The sequence below is a fragment of the Mchenga conophoros genome, linkage group LG2, assembly GCF_057382185.1.
Source record: "Mchenga conophoros isolate Kocher_MC1m ecotype Shallow Benthic linkage group LG2, M_conophoros_male_GT1.1, whole genome shotgun sequence".
Taxonomy (NCBI): Eukaryota; Metazoa; Chordata; class Actinopteri; order Cichliformes; family Cichlidae; genus Mchenga; species Mchenga conophoros.
In genome coordinates this window covers 31,349,655-31,375,302 of record NC_140527.1, presented here as the reverse complement: position 1 = coordinate 31,375,302, position 25,648 = coordinate 31,349,655, and the positions used below count along the sequence as shown (strand labels likewise).

At 40.7% G+C, this 25,648-nt stretch overlaps 3 protein-coding genes across 5 annotated transcripts in view; all 3 read right to left on the bottom strand.

The window, feature by feature from the left end:
* Window positions 1-10,044, bottom strand: part of LOC146582303 (protocadherin gamma-C5-like) — a 292,403-nt gene extending 282,359 nt beyond the window's left edge. The window contains exon 1 of one of the 2 annotated variants that reach the window (XM_085294939.1): window positions 8,020-10,044. In XM_085294939.1, coding sequence (XP_085151065.1) covers window positions 8,020-9,990 — 1,971 coding nt within the window. In that variant the 5' untranslated portion in view covers window positions 9,991-10,044. The remainder of the gene's footprint in view (window positions 1-8,019) is intronic. The other variant, XM_085294947.1, reaches the window with a different exon arrangement.
* LOC146582302 (protocadherin gamma-A11-like) overlaps window positions 1-20,144 on the bottom strand; it is a 113,626-nt gene extending 93,482 nt beyond the window's left edge. The window contains exon 1 of one of the 2 annotated variants that reach the window (XM_085295013.1): window positions 17,615-20,144. In XM_085295013.1, coding sequence (XP_085151139.1) covers window positions 17,615-20,005 — 2,391 coding nt within the window. In that variant the 5' untranslated portion in view covers window positions 20,006-20,144. Of the gene's footprint in view, window positions 1-10,053; window positions 10,165-17,614 lie in introns of those variants that run through there. The other variant, XM_085294990.1, reaches the window with a different exon arrangement.
* Window positions 15-4,034, bottom strand: LOC146582304 (protocadherin gamma-A12-like). The gene is made up of 2 exons (XM_085248688.1): window positions 1,427-4,034; window positions 15-47 (listed from the first exon to the last, which is right to left on the bottom strand). The coding sequence occupies exons 1-2, from the start codon at window positions 3,803-3,805 to the stop codon at window positions 15-17; spliced, it is 2,412 nt and encodes an 803-aa protein (XP_085104814.1). The 5' UTR covers window positions 3,806-4,034.
* Window positions 20,145-25,648: the final 5,504 nt, after the last annotated feature.

Sequence of the window (25,648 nt, the reverse complement as noted above, 5' to 3'; positions counted from 1 at the left end):
GTTGCCTTTTATCCTTACACTAGGTGATTAAATATGTTTGTCGATGTCTGAAAACACAAGTCATGTTCACTTATCGTTAAATAAACGTTGAATTGGTGTTTCAAAACACAAGCTAATTGAAAACACCAAAACTACGAGAAATCGCTAACTAAAAGAAAAAAAATAGTGTTTCACGATTTACTGATGACAATTAACATCATAGCACTTGTGCATGAAGAACAGTAACAAGTACCTCCCCAGTAACCATTTTATAATCAGTTTGTAACTACAAACAATTAATGAGTGTATATAGTGGCAAACAAGAAATGTCTACACACATGTGATAAAATGTCATTCGTTTACCTCAGGCACATAACCTATACACAGGCTCATCATATAACACATCTTGTGTTCTTCGTTCACAGAACACAACTGAACTGAAGAGCATTTGATTTGCGGGCCGAACGTTCTAGATACAATTAAGCTAATGTTTCTTCATCGTTGTGAAAGGAAGAAGAAATGAAAAAACAAACTGTTTTATGTAGATATTGCTATTATTTTGAAGGTCACATAGATAAACCTGACAGAAAATTCTGTTAAGACTGTTTTACCTACGCTAATACCAGGTTAACAATCACTCAATGTAAAATGGTATACCTGACTACTTCATATTCAGAGCTGAGCTCGGCAAAAATAAAAAGAATTCAGTAAGTAACAACACGAATGTCTATTATAATTATTATCAATATTATTAATAATATCAATGGCCGCAGACAATTACTAGAAATGACGTCGATTTAAATGAAAGAGCACAACTATAGAGAGAGTGCGCGCGAGAGAGAGGGAAAGACAGGGAGACAGAGAGAGGGGGAGAGAGAGAACAATTACAGTGAGTGGGTCTCTGGGGCCCTGAGGAATATTTCAGCACCAAAGAAAGTTAATTTGAGATTTGGCAGGACCAACCACGCAAAGATACAAAATGTGTTTCTGCTATACGCGCAGCCACGTGCTCTTCAATAGTGTGAATTAGTTATTTTGATAAAAGCAAACAATTACAATAAGTTAACCATGGCATAAGTCCGCATTGTTTTATACTGTATAGTTTGCTAAAGAATGAGTTATTTCATTAAATCTTTTTGCCACAAGGACCCAGAAAAACATGTAACAACAATATACAAAATTACGAAAAATAGCACCCGCAAATAACAAACTAAGATGTAAGTTACACGATAAGTAAAGAAAAAAGAAAAATAGTCGAGATCAACATGCCGTAAGGTATTTCTGAATGAAAGTTTTCATCATATGATAAGCAATTCATGGTAAACGACAATACTACCTGTGCAAGATAAAGACATAAACAACGGTCTTACAAATATTTTTTTTAAAAAACAAAAAGAAACACAACAAAAAGTGTAGGAACCAGAGGAAAGATTTGTGAGTGTCTTACCTCAATAGATTGACCCAGAGTGTCAAATGGATCAGCAAAGTCTGATGGACTTTTCTTCAGAGTCTGGTCAGCAGGCAGCGTGTTGTCATTGTATGATGTCACAAACTTAAAGTCACTGGTTCTTGAACCTGTGGTCAGGTACGCGTCATAATTGTAAGTGCTGCGTAAAGTTCCTGTGCCATCAACATCTGCGTAATTAGGAGGGAGATAACCGCTGGGGATGGCAACTGCTCCGTCAAACAACAGTCTGGGCTTTCTCCTGCGACAAAACCTCAAACCCAGGATGATGATAATGAAAGTCAGAAAAAACGTGGACACAGACACCAGCGCGATGATCAGATAAGAGGTCAGTTTGGAATTGCTCTCATTATAAGACAGATCCTTCAGTTCTGGCACCTCAGCCAAGTTATCAGAAATTAGTAAATACATGGAACAGGTGGCAGACAGAGAGGGCTGTCCGTTATCTTTCACTGCCACTACAAGGTTCTGTTTCATGCTGTCAGATTCAGAAATGTCCCGCTGTGTCCTGATCTCTCCGCTGTGGACACCAATGGTAAAAAGTCCCGGATCAGTGGATTTGACTATTTGATAGGACAGCCAGGCGTTCTGTCCGGAGTCTGCGTCCACCGCGATCACTTTGGACACCAGAGAGCCTCCGTGTGCAGCTTTGGGGACCAGCTCGGTCATGAAGGAGTTGCCCTCCGGGGAGGGGTACAGGATCTGAGGAGAGTTGTCATTCACATCTGAGATGAACACACTCACGGTCACGTTGCTGCTGAGGGGAGGAGAACCGTTGTCTCTGGCCATCACGTGGACTTTAAAACTCTTGAACTGTTCATAATCAAACGACCTCACAGAGTGGATCACACCCGTGTCTCCGTTCACAGACAGATAGGAGGACACCGGGGCACCGTTCACCTCACTAGCTAACAGAGAATAAACCACTGTACCGTTCTGTCTCCAGTCGGGGTCTCGAGCACTAACGGAACATAAAGTGGAGCCAGGTTTGTTATTCTCACTCACAGATGCGCTGTACGATTGTTCCTCAAACACAGGTGGGTTGTCGTTGATGTCAGCTACAGATAACTGAACACTTTTAGAAGAGGACAGAGGTGGAGAGCCCTCGTCAGTGGCAGTGACTGTAATGTTGTAATCAGACACTAGTTCGCGGTCTAGTTGTCCAGTGGTCACCAGAGAATAATAGTTTTTAATAGACGGAACTAACTTAAAGGGGACACCCTGCTGGATGGAGCAACGGACCTGCCCGTTATTCTCAGAGTCTTTGTCCTGCACGTTAATGATTCCCACCTCTGTACCAGGTGGCACATTCTCGTGAATGGGATTTGACAGTGACTTCAGGTATATATCTGGCGAGTTGTCATTATTATCAATAACATCTATTATAACTTTGGCATAAGATGTTAACCCTAAACCATCTTTAGCCTGCACTTTCATTTCAAAAGAACTTTTTTCTTCATAGTCAATCAAACCACACACTTTAATTTCTCCAGTTTTAGGATTAATAGAGAAAACTTTATCATCGCTGTCAGATATATGACCGAAGTCATACGTTACATCTCCATTCACTCCTTCGTCTGCATCTGTGGCACTGACTTTAATCACTGCTGTATCTAAAGGACAGTTTTCAGGCAGACTGGCTTTATAAACGGCCTGGCTGAACACTGGGGCGTTATCATTAGCATCCAGCACAGTGACGTGTATGACTACGGTACCTGATCTCTGAGGAGATCCACCGTCCAAAGCTGTGATGAGTAAATTAATCTCCTTTTGCTTTTCTCGATCGAGTTTATTTTCCAGTACAAGATCGACGTTGTTGTTGTCAACTGATAAAATGAAATGGTTGTTCTTTTGTAAGATGTACCTTTGCACAGCATTTTGACCTATATCTGCGTCATGGGCCTGCTCTATTGGAAATCGACTTCCCCTTTCTGCTAACTCGCTTATTTCCATTTCAATTAAATGATCTTTGAATTGTGGAGAGTTGTCATTTATGTCTTGAATATGAAGACTAACACGATGAAGCTCCAACGGATTTTCCAAAACTAGATCTGCTTTTAACACACAGGAAGGTTTCTTGCCACAAAGGTTCTCTCTGTCAATTCTGTCCATCGTAGTAAAATCCCCAGTACTAATGTTAATGTCGCAATACATTTTACGAAATCCTTCAAAATCAACACGGGCCTGTCGTGAAGAAAAACTTCCACGGTCAATACCGAGATCCTTAGCTATATTTCCAATAACGAAGTCGCGTTTCATCTCTTCGGCAAAAGAATAACTCAGATCCCCGCTTACGAGGCGCATCGTTACAATAAACGTAGCAAGGCAATAGATCGGGCCTGAAAATCCTTTGTCTCTCATTCTGAAATGAAACGTCTTCCGCTTGTTTATCTGGCTATTTAGAGCGAAACAACATATGTATCCCAAATCAGTCAGAAATCCAATAGTCCACACCAGTTTATACAGAACTATGTCCCAGGATTTAGCGTTTCTGATAAATGAAAAAAAAAACTGAATTCATGATGGGTGGAGTGCTGCATGTTCTTTTTCTTCCAGCCAACAGTGACACCATGTGTCTTTTTAACTTCACATCCGCGTTTGAATAAAACTTCAAGTCAAGAAAGAAAGAAAGAAAGAAAGAAAGAAAGAAAGAAAGAAAGAAATCGCATGAAGGTAGTGTTTACTCCTGTCGATACACTAAATTGGAATAGCGAATTATGTTCTCGGTATATTATAATGAAAATAAACTAAACAGTACATGAAATATCAGCAATTATAGCTACAGAATACAAATGACAAGGCTCAGAACCATGGACAGCGGCAGAGAAAATACTTAGACCGTTTTTATACAGAAAAGACAAATGCTGCAACAGTCGCACACACACACACAGTTAGAAAAAAGCAATTGAAATGGCAATTTCAATCATTTATTTCCGATTTATAGCAACTACGTTCATTAAAATATAGATAAGCAACAAATCAGAAGTAGACATAGTCTTTTTGCGGAAAGTCGGTCCTTATACTAGAGTAGACATTATTAGAATGATGCATCGATGTACAAGTGTCATCTTACTGCTGATGGACGTGACTATAATTAAACACATTACATGCATTTTTGTACATTGACTCACAGCTTTATAACATATGCTCAACCAGAGCGTTCTCACTCCCGAGGCGTAACATGTCGACGTTTTGTCACGTCCCGCGGCGTTCCTGAGGAACGCGAAAGGAGACCTTCGGCGTTCTTATGGTACGCGGCGGGTTATGGCTGGAATCCAGTGCAATGACGCTATCGCGGGAGTAGACGTTCCAGCCCTGTATTCCAGCCCTAAACCTAACCTTATCCCTAGCCCTGACCATAACCTTATTCCTGACCTTATCCAGGACTTTAATGATGTTAAATAGCGTGTTTCTAAGCGATTTGAAGAATAAGAGCGAACATGTGTAGGTTCAGTCCAGACGGTTCTCATATTTCCTCTTTTTCCGAGGTCGTCATTTAGGAACGTGGTGGGTAGCCGAAAACGTAATATGGTGACGATTTGTCACCTAGCGTAAAATGTTACGCTTTGGGAGTGAGAACGGGTTGGCTCAACACCGTTCGGGAGGTCACGAGATAAACCTGAGGTCGTGTAACTTAAAACGGAAACGCACGCACGCGGTCGGACATCTATATGTGAACTTGGTGTTATGTTTGACTTTTTAAATGCTGAAGTGATGACACCACTTTGAACACAAACAACATGAAGCGTTGAAAGGGAAATCTCTTAATGGCTAAACTCCAGCTATTCATAACCATGAAGACAAGACAGTACCTTTATGAAATCTGCAACAATACACTGCGTTGTACAAGCTTCATATGGTATTTCTTTATCTGAGACAAAAAGCAAACAAAGTACTACTTGTCCAAGTATGGAACGCCAGGACTGACATAATAAATTAATTATACCATTAAATAATTGATTAAATGTGGCAGTAATTAATTACAATTGGAAATAATTAATTAAATAAATATTTTTGACACATTTAATTAATTAAATAATTATTGCCACATTTAATTAATTATTTAATAGTATAATTAATTTATTATGTCAGTCCTGGCGTTCCATATCCAAGCAGCAAAGGAAATATCAAAGTAAAGTACAAGTCAGTCAACACTGCACTTCTTTGAATTTGAAACTGAACTTCTTTCTTAATGTCATCCATGAGTTGTGGACTACAACAGTCTCACCGGGAACACACGACACCTATTCATTTTTACAGAGTCAGTGCTGCAAATGTTAGTAGCTAACCAGTATTAATGAGCTCGCTGGCATTTGACAACCACCTAACAAATCCATATGTTTGTTGGTTTTAAGTTTCATGTTAGTGTAGTGGGTTAGATTTTGTAGAAGATGTTTTGTTCCTACATGGTGTCTGTGAACGCAGCGTGAACATTTAATGGTACCCTAGCGATCTAATCAGAGGTTAGCTATGAGGAGCAGCTGTGGCCTATTCACTGATTTAGCGTTTGGTACTCATTTCTCCCATATATGGTGACGATCACAGCCTGATCTTAACGTTGCAGATCAAATTCAGTCGAGTGGTTAGTAGGATCCTCGTATGAAGTCTGCAGTTTAGTTAATAATAGCGTGGACCAAGGATAACTGTTCTTTTCTCTTATTATAGGTACCCTGCTGCCATCTTGTTGAGTCTTGTTATTTCTCGTTGTTGTTTTCAGTGTCCTCTAGTGCCTTGTTTTGTTTTAACTTTGCTTTGTTTTATCATGTTTAATCTTGTCCTGTGCCGTTTGTGCCACAACGCACTTTGTTGGGGCCAAGCGTGGGTGCGCCTGATGCTGCATTTCTGTGGTATTTTAAAGGTTTTATATGTAGATGCATACACTCCTCTTCTGTTTATTTTTCCCTGAGTAGTTCCCTATTTCTTGCTTGCTTTATCGGTTTATTTCACTATAGGTTTATTTCACTTTAGGTTTAGAGACGGACGCTTGCTGGGGGGCTAGGCACATTTGGTCAGGTTGCCTCTTATGCATGCGAGTGTAAACGCCGGGATACGATTATAAAGCGCCTTTAGTTGCAGTGACAACTGCAATGCGAGGTGACGAGTGAGTAACTGGTGGCAGTCCTTGGGCACTACTCCCTGTAGGTTGCCTCCCAAAGTGACCTGTATTTAACTATATTAATTGGCTTTTTGTTGAGCTGCTATTTTACTTGGAGCAACACAGTGAGTCTTGTAGTTTTAAGCCATGTCTGGTAGTGATGTTTTAGTTAAAGGTACAGTGGTATTGGAAGTCCTGCCACTAAATTTGCTGTTGTCTTTGTATCTCCACATTATTCAGATAATGCATTAAACAAACCTATTGACAATGACTTGCCACGCCTCTTCTTTGTCAATAACAAGCCCGTGTGTCTTTGTAACTGATAAAACCTTTGCACTGGTTAATGTGAAATTTCCTGGGGTGCAACTCCAACACCAGGTGGCGTTATCAGTTTAGTTACATTGTCAGTTTCCTTCTCTGGCGCCACAATGGGATAGAAATAAACATGTAGCGCTCACCATCCAACAGACTGTCAACACACCTTTGAGAACAACATTATAACATGCGGTAACACTAATGTATACCGAGGTACAATGTGGATGTACATGAGATGACAAAGAATTGAGCACAAGAAATGAGATTATCAATACTGACAGCAGGAAGTGATGAATATCTGACAGCTATTGTTTCGGTAGTTTAAAAAGTGATTTAGTCATTTTAATGCTACATTGATGATGATAATAATACCCATTAAACATAATTGTGATTTACGCACAGAACGTCCCTTGGACTGGTCACTTACTTCCCCGACTATCGCTACCGTAGGCGGCTAAACGTTTTGATTTGACGTCGGATGCACTTCCTGGCGCAAGCCCGGGGTTTCCCCTCTGTGCCTCTTTAAAAATAGGAGGGATCCGTTCCTTAAACAACGAATGCGTTAACCACTTCACCACAAAATTAACACGGGGACTTTCGAAATTACATGAACTAATAAGTAAATCTTGAGTATAGGACCTTTGTTCGTCTTTCATGTGAAAGATCATTAACAGTACTGGTGCCGCCATCAGTAAATCAGATGGTTTATGCGACAAAGTGTATCATCAATTTACTAATCATTACTTGTTAATTTAATGCCGTTGTTTATTTCGAGGTACTTTGCAGTGTTGTAAAAGCTGACCAGAAATCAGAGTGAAACTTGACTCGTCGTCAGAAGAGTCTAAAAAAATACACTGAAAGTTTCGAGTTGGAAATAAAAGGAAGTTGGTTACGTTCCAGTTTAATATTAATAGCTACGTTTCGCTATAAGCAACCCCCCAAGATTGACTTTGTTTGTAATATGATGAAAGGCGTTATTTTGAAAAAAATTTAAATTCATACACAAACACACAAAAAAATGCAAGAAAGGGGAGGTACTATAGGAAAGACCCTGTAAATAACAAGAAGCCTCAGGTTCTACTTATCAAAGACAATACTATAAATGTAAAAACTTAAAGACACAAAACACTGCAATTTTGATAACCCGGTTATTTCAGAATCCTACCTCTATTGAAGTATCGAGATCTTCAAATGGATCAGCAAAGTCTGATGGACTTTTCTTCAGAGTCTGGTCAGCAGGCAGCGTGTTGTCATTGTATGATGTCACAAACTTAAAGTCACTGGTTCTTGAACCTGTGGTCAGGTACGCGTCATAATTGTAAGTGCTGCGTAAAGTTCCTGTGCCATCAACATCTGCGTAATTAGGAGGGAGATAACCGCTGGGGATGGCAACTGCTCCGTCAAACAACAGTCTGGGCTTTCTCCTGCGACAAAACCTCAAACCCAGGATGATGATAATGAAAGTCAGAAAAAACGTGGACACAGACACCAGCGCGATGATCAGATAAGAGGTCAGTTTGGAATTGCTCTCATTATAAGACAGATCCTTCAGTTCTGGCACCTCAGCCAAGTTATCAGAAATTAGTAAATACATGGAACAGGTGGCAGACAGAGAGGGCTGTCCGTTATCTTTCACTGCCACTACAAGGTTCTGTTTCATGCTGTCAGATTCAGAAATGTCCCGCAGTGTCCTGATCTCTCCGCTGTGGACACCAATAGTAAAAAGTCCCGGATCAGTGGATTTGACTATTTGATAGGACAGCCAGGCGTTCTGTCCAGAGTCCGCGTCCACCGCGATCACTTTGGACACCAGAGAGCCTCCGTGTGCAGCTTTGGGGACCAGCTCGGTCATGAAGGAGTTGCCCTCTAGGGAGGGGTACAGGATCTGAGGAGAGTTGTCATTCACGTCTGAGATGAACACACTCACGGTCACGTTGCTGCCGAGTGGAGGAGAACCGTTGTCTCTGGCCATCACGTGGACTTTAAAACTCCTGAACTGTTCATAATCAAACGACCTCACAGCGTGGATCACACCCGTGTCTCCGTTCACAGACAGATAGGAGGACACCGGGGCACCGTTCACCTCACCAGCTAACAGAGAATAAACCACTGTACCGTTCTGTCTCCAGTCGGGGTCTCGAGCACTAACGGAACATAAAGTGGAGCCAGGTTTGTTATTCTCACTCACATATGCGCTGTACGACTGCTTATCAAACACAGGTGGGTTGTCGTTGATATCAGCTACAGATAACTGAACACTTTTAGAAGAGGACAGAGGTGGAGAGCCCTCGTCAGTGGCAGTGATTGTAATGTTGTAATCAGACAGTAGTTCACGGTCCAGTTGTCCTGTGGTCACCAGAGAATAATAGTTTTTAATAGAAGGAACCAACTTAAAGGGGACACCCTGCTGGATCGAACAGCGGACCTGCCCGTTATTCTCAGCGTCTCTGTCCTGCACGTTAATAATGCCCACCTCTGTACCAGGCGACACGTTTTCAGGAATGGAGTTAGACACCGATTCCAGAGAAACTGCTGGTGCATTGTCGTTTATGTCAGTAATCTCTATTATAACTTTGGCATATGATTTTAGTCCTAAACCATCCTTGGCTTGCACTGGGATTTCAAAAGAGCTTCTGTCTTCATAGTCAATTACACCAGTTACTCTAATTTCTCCCGTTCTGTGTTCAATAGTAAACACATTCATATTATCATCAGATATGTGCCCTAAGTCATACGTTACATCTCCATTCACTCCTTCGTCTGCGTCTGTCGCACTGACTTTAATCACTGATGTATCTAGAGGAGAATTTTCAGGCAGACTGGCTTTATAAACGGCCTGGCTGAACACTGGGGCGTTATCATTGGCATCAACCACAGTGACGTGTATGACTACGGTGCCGGATCTCTGAGGAGATCCACCGTCCAAAGCTGTGAGAAGTAAATTCATTTCTTTTTGTCTCTCTCGATCAAGTTTATTCTCTAGTACGAGTTCAACCTTATTGCTGTCAGCAGCCAGAATAAAGATGTCGTTCTTTTGAAGCTCGTACCTTTGCACAGCATTTTGACCTATATCTGCGTCATGGGCCTGCTCTATTGAGAAGCGGCTACCCTTCTCGGTTGACTCGCTTATTTCCATCTCAATCAAATTTTCTCTGAATTTTGGCGAGTTGTCATTCACATCTTGAATATGAACACTTACACGATGGAGGTCCAAAGGATTTTGTAACACCAGATCCACTTGCACAACACATGAAGGTTTCTTGCCACAAAGGCTTTCTCTGTCGACTCTCTCCGATGTGATCAAATCTCCCGTTCTCAGATTAATGTCACAGTAACGCTTACGAGATCCATCAAAATCAATGCGAGCCTTTCGGGAAGACAAAGTCCTCAGATCAAGCCCAAGATCCTTAGCTATATTTCCAAGCACGGAGTCTCGTTTCATCTCCTCTTGAATATTATAACTTAGATCTCCATGAGCGATGCGCAGCGTTATAATAAAGGAGGCAAAGAAGATCGGCCCTGGTATTGAAAATCCTTTGTCTCCCACCCTGACTCGAAAAGAGCCCATCTTGCAGCAATTATACTGTCCACAGTTGCAAAGTGAAATCTATTCCAAAATACACAGCAATCCTTACAGCTTTACAGCAAGGTACGGGGTCCTGAAGGTTCGGATATATGCGTTTTTCCAGCAGTCCGCATTTGATATCTAATCAGTAAGTGGAGTGGGTGGAGTGGCAAGCGTTTATTTTCCGTTAGTCAACAGCGACACCACGAGTCACCTTTTAATCTCCTTAGTATTCAATTATTCACAAAAAAGTAAATCACTCCAAGACCGCTCTCGGCCATATTTAACAGTTGTGAATATTATTTAAAACACATTAAGCATTCCTTGCTAACTGTGCCTGAGTAAGATGCCGATGTCATGCCATAACAGTCATTTAAAATGATATTTGGTTTGTTACCCTCAAATGTATACTGTTTGAGCCTCAACAAACCCTAACATTCTTGAATTTATTTTACATTTTTGTAATACACAAAAGTTCTAAGGTTCTCCTTTTTGAGACAATAAGCTGAGGTAACTGAATTACACAAACCTACAGTTTTGATTATTGAAATTCACATGGAATTTCGGAGATACCAAACAAGTCTCCAGATCCAGTTACTCCAAGAAACCCTGGATCGTATTTCAGGACCATGAACAGGTACTGTAAGATTTGGCATGGTTATTGGGCAATGTTGTCTCCTAAAATCAATGAGAGATAACTACTGTAAAGACTAATTTATTTTTAAAACTCTACCCAAAGCTAACTACTGCAAGGCTGCATCCGAAACTGAAGCTTTGTTTCCATCACATTGCCTAAAAAGTGCACCAGTTGACCCTGTCGAGACCTGGAAACGACATTATAAAAGAATGAGCAGGCTACTGCTGCACTCTAAATACACTTTTCCACTTTTCTTTAAACAAAATGTCATTGGCGCTCAATGCCACTGCTCAAAAGTTTCAGTGTCATGTTGAAATGTCGTTTTGCTTGAATGAAAAGCAAATTATTTTCATTTAATATATTTTTAAATTAGAAATGTTACAAATGTTATTTTATTTTTAAAAAACGAATTATTGGAAATAATTAGATTTTTTTTGTTGTTGGAATTTCTGTGTAGCTATTCAGAGGTCCATTTCCTGCAAGTAAAATATCTGTTTCAATTGCATGTGTTCACCTGTTGCTCATAAATCCCAGTTCAAATTCATCCCAAATTCAGTTATGTTAGCAAAGCCAAAAACTGTTAGATTACTTGGAAAATAAATTGAGTTATTTGTCTGTGGGTTTAATTAATGCTAAAATGGCCCCATTTTTTTCTTAAACACTGAGTTGTTGTTCTTAATGACTGTTGCATAATGACTGAAACTAGCACCACTGAAGGAACAATGGGCTGGGAGTTGACTTTTGAAGTCCAGATGTAGTCTCCCATGTCTTAGCTGGTATGGTTCTCTATGCCACCAAATTTAGGGGAATGGTGGATGTGCAGGGGGTTACCTAGGACGTTGACACGTAGCAGGGGAAACTGTAGCCAAGAGAACTAACACTACACATAAAAAGGTTTAAGAAGAGGTGATTGTGTTTTAACAGTCTGTTTGTAGAGTTGTCATGGTGATGATTAGACCTTGCGTTTTGGGGGTACACCGTCCCTTTAAGAGCCACCTTAAGCCAGACCATGCTTGTACTCAGGTTCGCGTCACGCTGCAAGCGGGAACACTAGAGAGTTAGAGGCTGCAAAAGTTTGCGCGGCTATCTACACGTGAGGTAAATGTGCTAGAAAAGTGTAAAATACTGCAAAATATTGTCGTTGGTGTTGTCGGAGACGGTAATTAGCCTAGGAAACTAAGTTTATTATGCGATGACTCCGTGTTTGTGATGATTTTTGTAGAATTCTGAACGTGCAACGGGTGTATGTTCAAGGGTTACCTGCTGTGAGCAGGATTGAAGAGCGGGTTGGTGTGAGTAATGACAGAGTGTCCTAACAGATTTCAGAGTTGTTAAGTTTACACTGTTGTTCACTTTGCACAACTTTTTATTTTTCTGTTTGATTCAGAGGGGAGATCACTTTCTGTGTGATTCCTGTGTGTGTACTTCGGCTGTGTAGAGAAATCAAAGTGAGTTCATGATGTTCTCCCTTAAAAAGTTAAAATGAAAGTTTACATTGTACTTTTTTGTCAGTTGAACTGTGAATTATGGGTTCCAAAGAACAATTTGTTTTATTTTTGTATATTTGTTTCTTGACAGGTCACTACTGTTGTCTATACTGATTGAGTTCTGATAGGAACTTTGATGTTGCTGTTGTCTCAGACCCTGAAAGGCAGTTTTATGTTGAGCCAGTGGAATAGTTAAATGTGACTGTTTTCACTCAAAAATATAAACTTAAAACTATGGTTTCCTGAACACAGTTGGTGGAAAAAAATTATAGATAGATAGATAGATAGATAGATAGATAGATAGATAGATAGATAGATAGATAGATAGATAGATAGATAGATAGATAGATAGATAGATAGATAGATAGATAGATAGATAGATAGATAGATAGATAGATATTGCTTTTTTTCTTTGTACATTGTTTTCTTTACTTGTTGCACTTTGTGGTCTTCCTACCTAATTTTGTTGTGCAAGAAACTGGACAATGACAATAAAAGTTCTAAGTCTAGGTTTATATGTTTATATATGTGGGAAAGAAGTTGCGTTTTTCTACCTCAGAGGATGTTGTGATGTCTTCAAACGGATCAGCAAAGTCTGATGGACTTTTCTTCAGAGTCTGGTCAGCAGGCAGCGTGTTGTCATTGTATGATGTCACAAACTTAAAGTCACTGGTTCTAGAACCTGTGGTCAGGTATGCATCATAATTGTAAGTGCTGCGTAAAGTTCCTGTGCCATCAACATCTGCGTAATTAGGAGGGAGATAACCACTGGGGATGGCAACTGCTCCATCAAACAACAGTCTGGGCTTTCTCCTGCGACAAAACCTCAAACCCAGGATGATGATGATGAAAGTCAGGAAAAACGTGGACACAGACACCAGCGCGATGATCAGATAAGAGGTCAGTTTGGAATTGCTCTCATTATAAGACAGATCCTTCAGTTCTGGCACCTCAGCCAAGTTATCAGAAATAAGTAAATACATGGAACAGGTGGCAGACAGAGAGGGCTGTCCGTTATCTTTCACTGCCACTACAAGGTTCTGTTTCATGCTGTCAGATTCAGAAATGTCCCGGTGTGTCCTGATCTCTCCGCTGTGGACACCAATAGTAAAAAGTCCCGGATCTGTGGATTTGACTATTTGATAGGACAGCCAGGCGTTCTGTCCAGAGTCTGCGTCCACCGCGATCACTTTGGACACCAGAGAGCCTCCGTGTGCAGCTTTGGGGACCAGCTCGGTCATGAAGGAGTTGCCCTCTGGGGAGGGGTACAGGATCTGAGGAGAGTTGTCATTCACATCTGAGATGAACACACTCACGGTCACGTTGCTGCTGAGAGGAGGAGAACCGTTGTCTCTGGCCATCACGTGGACTTTGAAGCTCCTGAACTGTTCATAATCAAACGACCTCACAGCGTGGATCACACCCGTGTCTCCGTTCACAGACAGATAGGAGGACACCGGGGCACCGTTCACCTCACCAGCTAACAGAGAATATACCACTGTACCGTTCTGTCTCCAGTCGGGGTCTCGAGCACTAACGGAACATAAAGTGGAGCCAGGTTTGTTATTCTCACTCACATATGCACTGTACGACTGCTCATCAAACACAGGTGGGTTGTCGTTGATATCAGCTACAGATAACTGAACACTTTTAGAAGAGGACAGAGGTGGAGAGCCCTCGTCAGTGGCAGTGATTGTAATGTTGTAATTGGACACTAGTTCGCGGTCCAATTGTCCTGTGGTCACCAGAGAATAATAGTTTTTAATAGAAGGAACCAACTTAAAGGGGACACCCTGCTGGATCGAACAGTGGACCTGCCCGTTATTCCCAGCGTCTCTGTCCTGAACATTAATAATGCCCACCTCTGTACCAGTTGGCACGTTCTCCGGTGTGGGGTTAGACACTGAATTTAGATATATAACTGGTGCATTATCATTTACATCAGTCACATCTATTAACACTTTGGCGTAAGAAGTTAGACCTAAACCATCTTTCGCTTCTGCTCTCATTTCAAAAGAATTTCTGTCTTCAAAGTCAATCACAGCAGTTACTTTAATTTCTCCCGTTTTAGGATCAATTGAAAATACATTTATGTCGTCGTCAGACACGTGACTTAAGTCATACGTTACATCTCCGTTCACTCCTTCGTCTCCGTCTGTGGCACTGACTTTAATCACTGTTGTATCTAAAGGACAGTTTTCAGGCAGACTGGCTTTATAAACGGCCTGGCTGAACACTGGGGCATTATCATTGGCATCCAGCACAGTGACGCGTATGACTACGGAACCGGATCTCTGAGGAGATCCACCGTCCAAAGCTGTGAGAAGTAAATTCATCTCGCTTTGTTTCTCTCTATCAAGAGTGTTTTCCAGTACGAGTTCAACCTTGTTGCTGTCAACAGCCAGAATAAAGTTGTCGTTCTTTTGAAGCTCGTACCTTTGCACAGCATTTTGACCTATATCTGCGTCACGGGCCTGCTCTATTGAGAAGCGGTTACCTCTGTCTGCCGACTCGCGTATTTCCATCTCAATCAAATTCTTTTTGAATTTTGGCGAGTTGTCGTTCACGTCTTGTATATGAAGACTTACACGATGAAGCTCTAACGGATTTTCTAACACCAGATCCACTTGCACAACACATGAAGGTTTCTTGGCACAAAGGCTTTCTCTGTCGATTCTCTCCAATGTGATCAGATCCCCCGTTCTCATATTAATATCACAGTAACGCTTATGAGTGCCCTCAAAAGTAACACGAGCCTTCCGGGAAGATAAAGTCCTCAAATCAAAACCGAGATCCTTTGCTATATTTCCAATTGCTGAGTCTCGTTTAATCTCCTCGGGAAAGGAATAGCTCAGATCTCCACAAACGAGGTGCAGTGTTACAAAAATGGAAGAAATGCAGAAGATCGGGCCTTGCGCTGAAAATCCTTTGTCCCGCATCTTGACAAAAATCGACCGTCAATTTCAAAGAAAATGTACTGTGCAGCACAAAAAAGAAGGTCGGACCAAGACAACTAAATGTTCGGTTATTTGGTAACAATTTGCGACATCTCTATCCGGGATTTTACCAGATTATCCAGACACTTTACAACTGATTTCGATGCAATAGTGGGTGGAGTGGCGAGAGATTATTTTCTGTTAGACAAGGGCGACACCACGAGTTACTTTATCATCTTCACACCAGAACGTATTGAAATATTTTCGCAATTTAAATCCGGATTGTGGCAGCAATTCATCATATTTAAATTACCTGTGATTATCAGCTTAAAACTTCCGTGTGATTTCTGCAATATAATAGACTAAGCACAGGATGAAGGTCTTCATTTCACAGGTATACCGTATGCCTGTCCGTGTAAACGAGATTTGGATTGTAACTTATACATATAATGCCTTTGCTTTTGCTAGGTAAAAGTTTGCATAAACCGTATTCCTAAACATTATTATTGCGAAATGTTTAAATCTCCAAAAGAGAGGGCCAACATAACTTTGAGTGTATAAACACTGTACATTTTTAACAGTAAAAGAACACATTGTCCTAAAGTGCGTCAGGGCATTTGGATGAGTTACAATACATTATACATTTTGTTACATATGAAAATAATTAATATAACAGAAATGCGTTCTGAATAACCGAGACACAAAAATACATTTTCCTACTGGGCTGCGCGAGAACACCAGAAGAGCCTTTCAGTGCCACACAGAGCTGTTTTTGCATTTTATCTTGTTAGGGCCAACTGTTTCAAGAGTATGTAACAATAATAATAATAATAATAATAATAATAATAATAATAATTCGTCCATTCATAGTCATGAAACGAAAACCATGCCTGGGCTGACACAGAGACAATATCCCGTTTTTAATTACACTTCCTAAGACCTTACCATCGATTAAACGTGGCAAAGTCTTGTAAGAATGTTCCATCAGTCCAGAAGCCTCTTACTTGTGGCGTCTCCTTTTTGTGCTGGGGTGTGAAGTTAACCACAGTTAACCATTCCACCTCCCAGGCGAGCATGATACAACAGAAGAGGTATGTATCGCGCTCTTCTCAATATTGGTAGTTTTGGACATAAACTATTCTCTGCCTCGAACTGTTTGCAAGGTAGAAATTGCTGGCATGTTGTGTCATCTGTTGCTGCTGGGTTGGGAAGCGCTCCTCTCCTGTCTAGGTGGAGTAGTTCAGTGGGCCTGGTATGTATTAGCTAACCTGTCCTCTGGGTTCGGCTTTGCATTTAAATTGCCGATTTATTAAATGTAATATGTCACTTTTCATATATGAAAGCTGCTGCCTCTCTTCAGGATAACTCGCTGTTGTGTTTCTCCGTTTTGTACTTCTCTTTGGTTCTCGTTTATGCTGCTTTATTTCTTTTTTTGTTATGTTATGATTTGTTCACTGGCATTGTTTGCGTCAGGGGTGCTTCGCTCATCGCTCTGCCACTTCAGCTGCGACCGTGTTCGACATCCTAATTGAGACCTTAATTATTTTAATTTATGTAAGTTTCTGTACATGTCTGATGTAAGGTTAATGTTGCAATTATATTTATTTCACCAAGAATCGTTTAATTTATTTCGCTAGAACTGTTGTTACGTTAATGTAGCCTATTATAGGATTCCTTGGTGTAAAGTTACATTAAAGCATTAACGCCACCCCCATGGTTGAATGTATAGAAATTTAAAAACTAGCTTTGTTTTGTTTTGGTTTGTGTGTGGTGGGGGGGGGGGGTATTGCTTTGTTTTAGAATACTAAGGTTGCATTTCCGAATTTCGGAACCTTGTCTCCTGCCACATCTTTAGTGGAACGAACCTGTGCGCCTTACTAGTGCTTTTAGTTATTTCGTTGAGTGAAATTCCCGAGCTGGCGATGGTGGCAATTTTTTCCTGCCATAACTATTGTGGGAATAGTGAATTTAAGGGGCAAACACTAAATACACTGTTTCATACCCTCGTGTTGCGACAAACAACTTCGATTGACCGTGTAACGATGCCTCTTAGATTGTAATTAGTGAAAGAACAATGTAGCCAGAGAAATATTAAAGACGTTTAACTTAAATGGAAAGGTTCTGAGCATCCCTACCTCATCAAAAGCCTCCACAACTTCAAACGGATCAGCAAAGTCTGATGGACTTTTCTTCAGAGTCTGGTCAGCAGGCAGCGTGTTGTCATTATACGATGTCACAAACTTAAAGTCACTGGTTCTAGAACCTGTGGTCAGGTACGCGTCATAGTTGTAAGTGCTGCGTAAAGTTCCTGTGCCATCAACATCTGCGTAATTAGGAGGGAGATAACCGCTGGGGATGGCAACTGCTCCGTCAAATAACAGTCTGGGCTTTCTCCTGCGACAAAACCTCAAACCCAGGATGATGATAATGAAAGTCAGAAAAAATGTGGACACAGACACCAGCGCAATGATCAGATAAGAAGTCAGTTTGGAATTGCTCTCATTATAAGACAGATCCTTCAGTTCTGGCACCTCAGCCAAGTTATCAGAAATAAGTAAATACATGGAACAGGTGGCAGACAGAGAGGGCTGTCCGTTATCTTTCACTGCCACTACAAGGTTCTGTTTCATGCTGTCAGATTCAGAAATGTCCCGCAGTGTCCTGATCTCTCCGCTGTGGACACCAATGGTAAAAATTCCCGGATCAGTGGATTTGAGTATTTGATAGGACAGCCAGGCGTTCTGTCCGGAGTCTGCGTCCACCGCGATCACTTTGGACACCAGAGAGCCTCCGTGTGCAGCTTTGGGGACCAGCTCGGTCATGAAGGAATTGCCCTCTGGGGAGGGGTACAGGATCTGAGGAGAGTTGTCATTCACATCTGAGATGAACACACTCACGGTCACGTTGCTGCTGAGAGGAGGAGAACCATTGTCTCTGGCCATCACGTGGACTTTGAAGCTGCTGAACTGTTCATAATCAAACGACCTCACAGCATGGATCACACCCGTGTCTCCGTTCACAGACAGATAGGAGGACACCGGGGCACCGTTCACCTCACCAGCTAACAGAGAATAAACCACTGTACCGTTCTGTCTCCAGTCGGGGTCTCGAGCACTAACGGAACATAAAGTGGAGCCAGGTTTATTATTCTCACTCACATATGCGCTGTACGACTGCTTATCAAACACAGGTGAGTTGTCGTTGATATCTGCTACAGATAACTGAACACTTTTAGAAGAGGACAGAGGTGGAGAGCCCTCGTCAGTGGCAGTGATTGTAATGTTGTAATCAGACACTAGTTCACGGTCCAGTTGTCCTGTGGTCACCAGAGAATAATAGTTTTTAATAGAAGGAACCAACTTAAAGGGGACACCCTGCTGGATCGAACAGTGGACCTGCCCGTTATTCCCGGAGTCTCTGTCCTGAACATTAATAATGCCCACCTCTGTACCAGTTGGCACGTTCTCCGGTGTGGGGTTAGTGAGTGATTTTACAAATATCCCTGGTGCATTATCATTTACATCAGTCACATCTATTAACACTTTGGCGTAAGAAGTTAGACCTAAACCATCTTTCGCTTCTGCTCTCATTTCAAAAGAATTTCTGTCTTCAAAGTCAATCACAGCAGTTACTTTAATTTCTCCCGTTTTAGGATCAATTGAAAATACATTTATGTCGTCGTCAGACACCTGACTTAGGTCATACGTTACATCTCCGTTCAGTCTTTCGTCTGCGTCTGTCGCACTGACTTTAATCACTGTTGTATCTAAAGGACAGTTTTCAGGCAGACTGGCTTTATAAACGGCCTGGCTGAACACTGGGGCATTATCATTGGCATCCAGCACAGTGACGCGTATGACTACGGAACCGGATCTCTGAGGAGATCCACCGTCCAAAGCTGTGAGAAGTAAATTCATCTCGCTTTGTTTCTCTCTATCAAGAGTGTTTTCCAGTACGAGTTCAACCTTGTTGCTGTCAACAGCCAGAATAAAGTTGTCGTTCTTTTGAAGCTCGTACCTTTGCACAGCATTTTGACCTATATCTGCGTCACGGGCCTGCTCTATTGAGAAGCGGTTACCTCTGTCTGCCGACTCGCGTATTTCCATCTCAATCAAATTCTTTTTGAATTTTGGCGAGTTGTCGTTCACGTCTTGTATATGAAGACTTACACGATGAAGCTCTAACGGATTTTCTAACACCAGATCCACTTGCACAACACATGAAGGTTTCTTGGCACAAAGGCTTTCTCTGTCGATTCTCTCCGGTGTGATCAGATCCCCCGTTCTCAGATTAATATTACAGTAGCTTTTACGAGATCCTTCAAAATCAACACGAGCTTTCCGGGAAGATAAAGTCATCAGATCAAAACCGAGATCCTTGGCTATATTTCCAATCACGGAGTCTCGTTTCATCTCCTCGGGAAAAGAATAGCTCAGATCTCCGTAAGCGAGCTGCAGTGTTACAACAAAGCAAGCAAAGCAGAAGATCGGGTCTACCGCCGGAAATCTTTTGCCGTCTGCCATCATGGGACAAAAGACCCGTAAGAAGGAGAAGAAATTGCTGTGTACAAAAACAAAGTATTATTGCAAAAACATTAAAGATTTCTTAAAGGATGGAAACAAAATAGAATTCGTGCAACGAGCGGATTCCTCTGAACAACTATAACTGATATTTATGCAGTAATAGTGGGTGGAGATGAATGTGCTGCTTTTGTGCTAGCCCACAGCGGCACCAAGAGTTGTTTCTATCTAGTTACACTTACATGTCATCATATCAAGAGTCTCTAAACCCATATTTATTTATCATACGAAAAACAAATCTTCATCGGAATGGTATTTTATCATTGATGAGCATCGCATACATTATGGTGTCAAATATTAAGTTTTAATTATGGCGCAAAACTAAACGTTTCAGCACCACAATTACAGCTCTCTCTATTCTGTAGGTTTGACTGATTACAGATCCGGAGACAATCATGTGCAAAATGTGCTCACTTTGAATCATTTTGTTACAAGTGTTAACTCTTGCGAAATCTATGAAATCATATTGTGTTGCTGAAATGTAATCTAGGTAATATATTTATAGTAAAAATCTTCTGGTAAAAGATATGTATGATGTGCTTAAGGAATTCTACTTTTCCATTTCCATTTTTTAATAAAGTGTTCACATGACTTGATTGAATGAACATTTAAAATATTAAACGATTATTACTACAAGCAGGAACAGCAAAGGACTTGCATAATAGAACCGAGTGGAAGTAGTAATATCAGAGATAAAAACACATTTAGAAAAGAAAAAAAAACGTGCCTAGTTGTTTCAGGACCATGGACAGAGACAGCAGCGTGCTGAGTAGCAAGTAGCACTGGCAGCCACTGACACTATAAAAATATCAGTACTGCTTTTTCTGAATTTACACTTTGTCCCAGTTGGGGCCCTTAGCTGTTACAGAATGCCAGGTTCCATAATGAGAAATGAGATTTGCTCGCTCTGTCTCTCTTTCTACAGAAAACAGTGTGTGAAACAATTCTCTGAGCTGCTTCTAATGCCATGTCAGCTTCACCACACCAAAACATTTCTTCTTCCTCCTTCCCCTAAATACTAGTTGTCATCTAGTAAATTTAAAAACAGAAAACTAAACTCTGACAGCACTGAAATTGCCTTTGGAGAGTCTGTAGATTCCTTTGAATACTAGATAGCACTATGGACTCAATTAAAGGGTGATGCTAACTATTTTGTCTTTAGTATTTAGGTTAACCTTTCAATCTACCCCTTTCTTATTTCTTACTTTTTGCATTCTCGATTGCGCTTGTGCATCTTCTCTTATTTAGGTCCCTTGCACTAGATATGTGAGCAGAAGGAGCCACAAAGTGGGACAATGAGAAAGGAGTAGATACTACAGCTTTAACAGAGACACACATACACACAAAGATTAAAGGAGAAAACTTTGATCTGAGGTCAAATAACTGAAACTACTTTTGAATACAAAGAAGCAGTAGTATGAAGAGTCCTCCTTCCATCATGGATTGTCTATTTCAGTTGTGTGTCACACCTATTTTATACACGCTTGGTATCCAGTGCAAAACACTTTGTAAATGGATGCATGAATGCCTCCTCTCTTCTGTCTTCCACATGCATTTCAGGAACTGAAACATTGTTTGTCATGGTGTACTAAGAGTAATTTTGGGGTCACAGGATGGAGGAAAGAGGTGATGAGGAGGCAAAAATAAATTCAATAAATATGAGATGTTTTAGCTCATTTTACTTCCTGCCGCTGTCTTTGTCCAACTGTTCTCTTTCCGGATTTGCATTGTTCTTCTGTTTGAATCACCTTCACTGGACTCTTGTTTGGACTCATTCTTCTCCCCCTCGGTGACTTTTTTCTGTCATCCATAAGTTCAATGAAATAACCTTTTGTTGCAACCTTTTTGTTTGCCTCCTTTCTGTGCTCCCTTTTGTATCCTCCTTTGAACAGATTCTAAGTCATAAAAATAAGTCATTTAAATAAAAATAAAAAAAAGATATATATTTAGTTAAAACAAAAGTTAAATTTAATGGAATCTGATCAAATAAACTTTATTTGATTGATATAAATTTAGTTTATACCAGACACATTTTCCCCAAACATTAAGTATTTGGATAAATAAACCCTTGATTTTATATATTTTACTGCATTTTATTCAAAATTATTGCTTAATGTTGCTTATTGAGGGTCAAAAAAATATTTTCTTTGAATCTTAAATTCTGGTGTTAGCAGCTACATAAGTTTTAAGTAAAGATGAGTCTGGCAACCTTACTCACTTTCTAAGTCCACCCACTGACAGATTTGTTTTTTTCAGATTTATAGTTTTCTACAAGCCAACAATGAATCATTTTTTGTAGCTTTTTATGAAAATAGAACTCCCCAACACTCCCCAAGTTCCCCTTTAACAGTATTTAAGGTTATAACAAAGGACAGCAGACAGTAAGCCTCTCTGGTATCATATGGCAGTTTCAGTTTGTGCAGTACATGACCAATTCACCTGTTCATCTGGGGGGTTTTTTCTGTTCTTGCTTCTGGATGTCACAAGTATGCCCTGTGACTGTCTTTCATACTGCTTACTAGAGTTAAACTCAGTGTACCAGTTTTTCTACCATATCCACTCATTACTTGATATTCTAGCTTCGGTACAAAAAAAAAAAAAAAAGAAAGCAGCTCATTCACTTTCTCATAGTTATGTTTTTGTTACATTTCTCTGTCAATCCCTCAGGCTGTGCAAGTTCCCTGAATAGCACTGTTGTATTCATAATGACCTTTGAATGCCAAAATAAGAAATTTCACCACATTGTTGTTTCAAATGTAAACAGTATTTCTATATATAAGTCTATATATCTGTTGAGTTTGTAATCAGGTAGCGGAGGCCAAGTCTGGGTTCAACACTTTATTTCAGGCTTTACAGCAGCACTCCATCTTTTTTACCTCTCTCTACTTTCTTCTTCTCCCCTCTCTCTTACCCAGCCTCATTAGCGGCCCCCCTGGTCTGACAGGGTAACAGCATGTACTAATTTGCTTCCTTTATTATAGAACCTTGTAAACACAACATCCCCCCTTTTCTCAAATAATACTCTCTCCCTTGCAGCACAACATGAAACATTCGACAGCCTTTTACTTTTGAGGCAATTAGTAACTTCAGAACAGTATTATATACAGTGGGGCAAAAAAGTATTTAGTCAGCCACCGATTGTGCAAGTTCCCCCACCTAAAATGATGACAGAGGTCAGTAATTTGCACCAGAGGTACACTTCAACTGTGAGAGGCAGAATGTGGAAAAAAAAAAAAAAAAAAAAAAAATCCATGAATCCACATGGTAGGATTTGTAAAGAATTTATTCGTAAATCAGGGTGGAAAATAAGTATTTGGTCAATAACAAAAATACAACTCAATACTTTGTAACATAACCTTTGTTGGCAATAACAGAGGTCAAACGTTTACTATAGGTCTTTACCAGGTTTGCACACACAGTAGCTGGTATTTTGGCCCATTCCTCCATGCAGATCTTCTCGAGAGCAGTGATGTTTTGGGGCTGTCGCCGAGCAACACGGACTTTCAACTCCCGCCACAGATTTTCTATGGGGTTGAGGTCTGGAGACTGGCTAGGCCACTCCAGGACTTTCAAATGCTTCTTACGGAGCCACTCCTTTGTTGCCCGGGCGGTGTGTTTTGGATCATTGTCATGTTGGAAGACCCAGCCTCGTTTCATCTTCAAAGTTCAAAGTTGATTCCCTGTCGTTGTAGTGTGTTACTGATGGTGACCTTTGTTACTTTGGCCCCAGCTCTCTGCAGGTCATTCACCAGGTCCCCCCCGTGTGGTTCTGGGATCTTTGCTCACCGTTCTCATGATCATTTTGACCCCACGGGATGAGATCTTGCGTGGAGCCCCAGATCGAGGGAGATTATCAGTGGTCTTGTATGTCTTCCATTTTCTGATGATTGCTCCCACAGTTGATTTTTTTCACACCAAGCTGCTTGCCTATTGTAGATTCACTCTTCCCAGTCTGGTGCAGGTCTACAATACTTTTCCTGGTGTCCTTCGAAAGCTCTTTGGTCTTGGCCATGGCGGAGTTTGGAGTCTGACTGTTTGAGGCTGTGGACAGGTGTCTTTTATACAGACGATGAGTTCAAACAGGTGCCATTCATACAGGTAACGAGTGGGGGACAGAAAAGCTTCTTACAGAGGACGTTACAGGTCTGTGAGAGCCAGAGATTTTCCTTGTTTGAGGTGACCAAATACTTATTTTCCACCCTAATTTACGAATAAATTCTTTACAAATCCTACCATGTTAATTCATGGATTTTTTTTTTCCACATTCTGTCTCTCACAGTTGAAGTGTACCTCTGGTGCAAATTACTGACCTCTGTCATCATTTTAAGTGGGGGAACTTGCACAATCGGTGGCTGACTAAATACTTTTTTCCCCACTGTATATCCTGATAAAAGAACTGTAATGGCAAAGTAAACGTGCCCCAGATCAACCCTGAATCAAAAGGAACAACCATGTGCCTTCTTCTCAGCTTATCAGAAGTCACAGCTGGAATTAAAGAGAGGTAATGAAACTCAAATGCACTTTCCATTCAGTCATTTCTCACATCTGCATATTTCTCCTTTCTTTTTACCTCTGAACTATTTCATAACAAAGTCTTTTTTCCATCTTGGTGGTTGTCTGTCCCTCTGCAGGGTGGGACGTGTAGCTGTCTGTGCTGAGCTGATGTTTTCCGCCTCTGTATCAGCTCTTTGTGTGTGTTGAGTTCTCTGGGACGAGTGAGAGATGCGCTGCATTCCATCTTCTCCCATCGCCGAGGATGAAAGAACTCTCACCCATCTGCTGCTGTACCTCCAGCGGCTTGGTGTATTGTGGCTCTCCTTTTCCCACATGGAATGGCATGTACTCTCACTGAAGCACCCACAGTCACTTTAGTAGGTTTAGCACCTCTCTGTCTGTATAAAGTGCACTTCTTTTCTGTGTCAATTAGAGGTGGGAATCACCATACATCCCACGATACGATATTATTGCAATTTTTTAAAAATATTTTGCGATATTCAGATTCTGTACATAAAGGTAAACTTAATCAATATTCATTTTATCTAATAACAAAGTCTCACACTCAGTCTTTCTCTCATTTCAGTTAGTTTTATTGTTGACAAACTGAACGGTTTGTATTACAGTCTAGTCCAACTTAACTGAATGCAACCATCTGGTACAATTATAGCTATTCTGAACTATGCATTTTATGAAAACTATGCAGCCCATTCAGCAACTGAAGAATTTGAAAGTAAATGAAAACAAAATATAATTTTACATTAAATAAAAAAGTTTTAAACTTAATTAAAATAAAACATGTCTTAAATTAAAATAAGTAAACTGTCATGTTTATTGCTGCCAAAAAAAAAAAGTTAAACACATTTGGACAGTGTCAGGATTCTTGCTCAGAAAAAGGAGCTGATCAACGTGCTCTGAAGTCAGAGCATGTTCCAATCCACAAAAACCTTTTTTGTAACAAAATATCGATTTCTGCTGTCCCTGTATCGATACATTATTAGCAAACAAAATATCACGATACTACACAGTATCGATTTTTTTCCCCCACCCCTAGTGTCAATGTCACTTTGGATCTGATGTGGTCATATTGTCCAG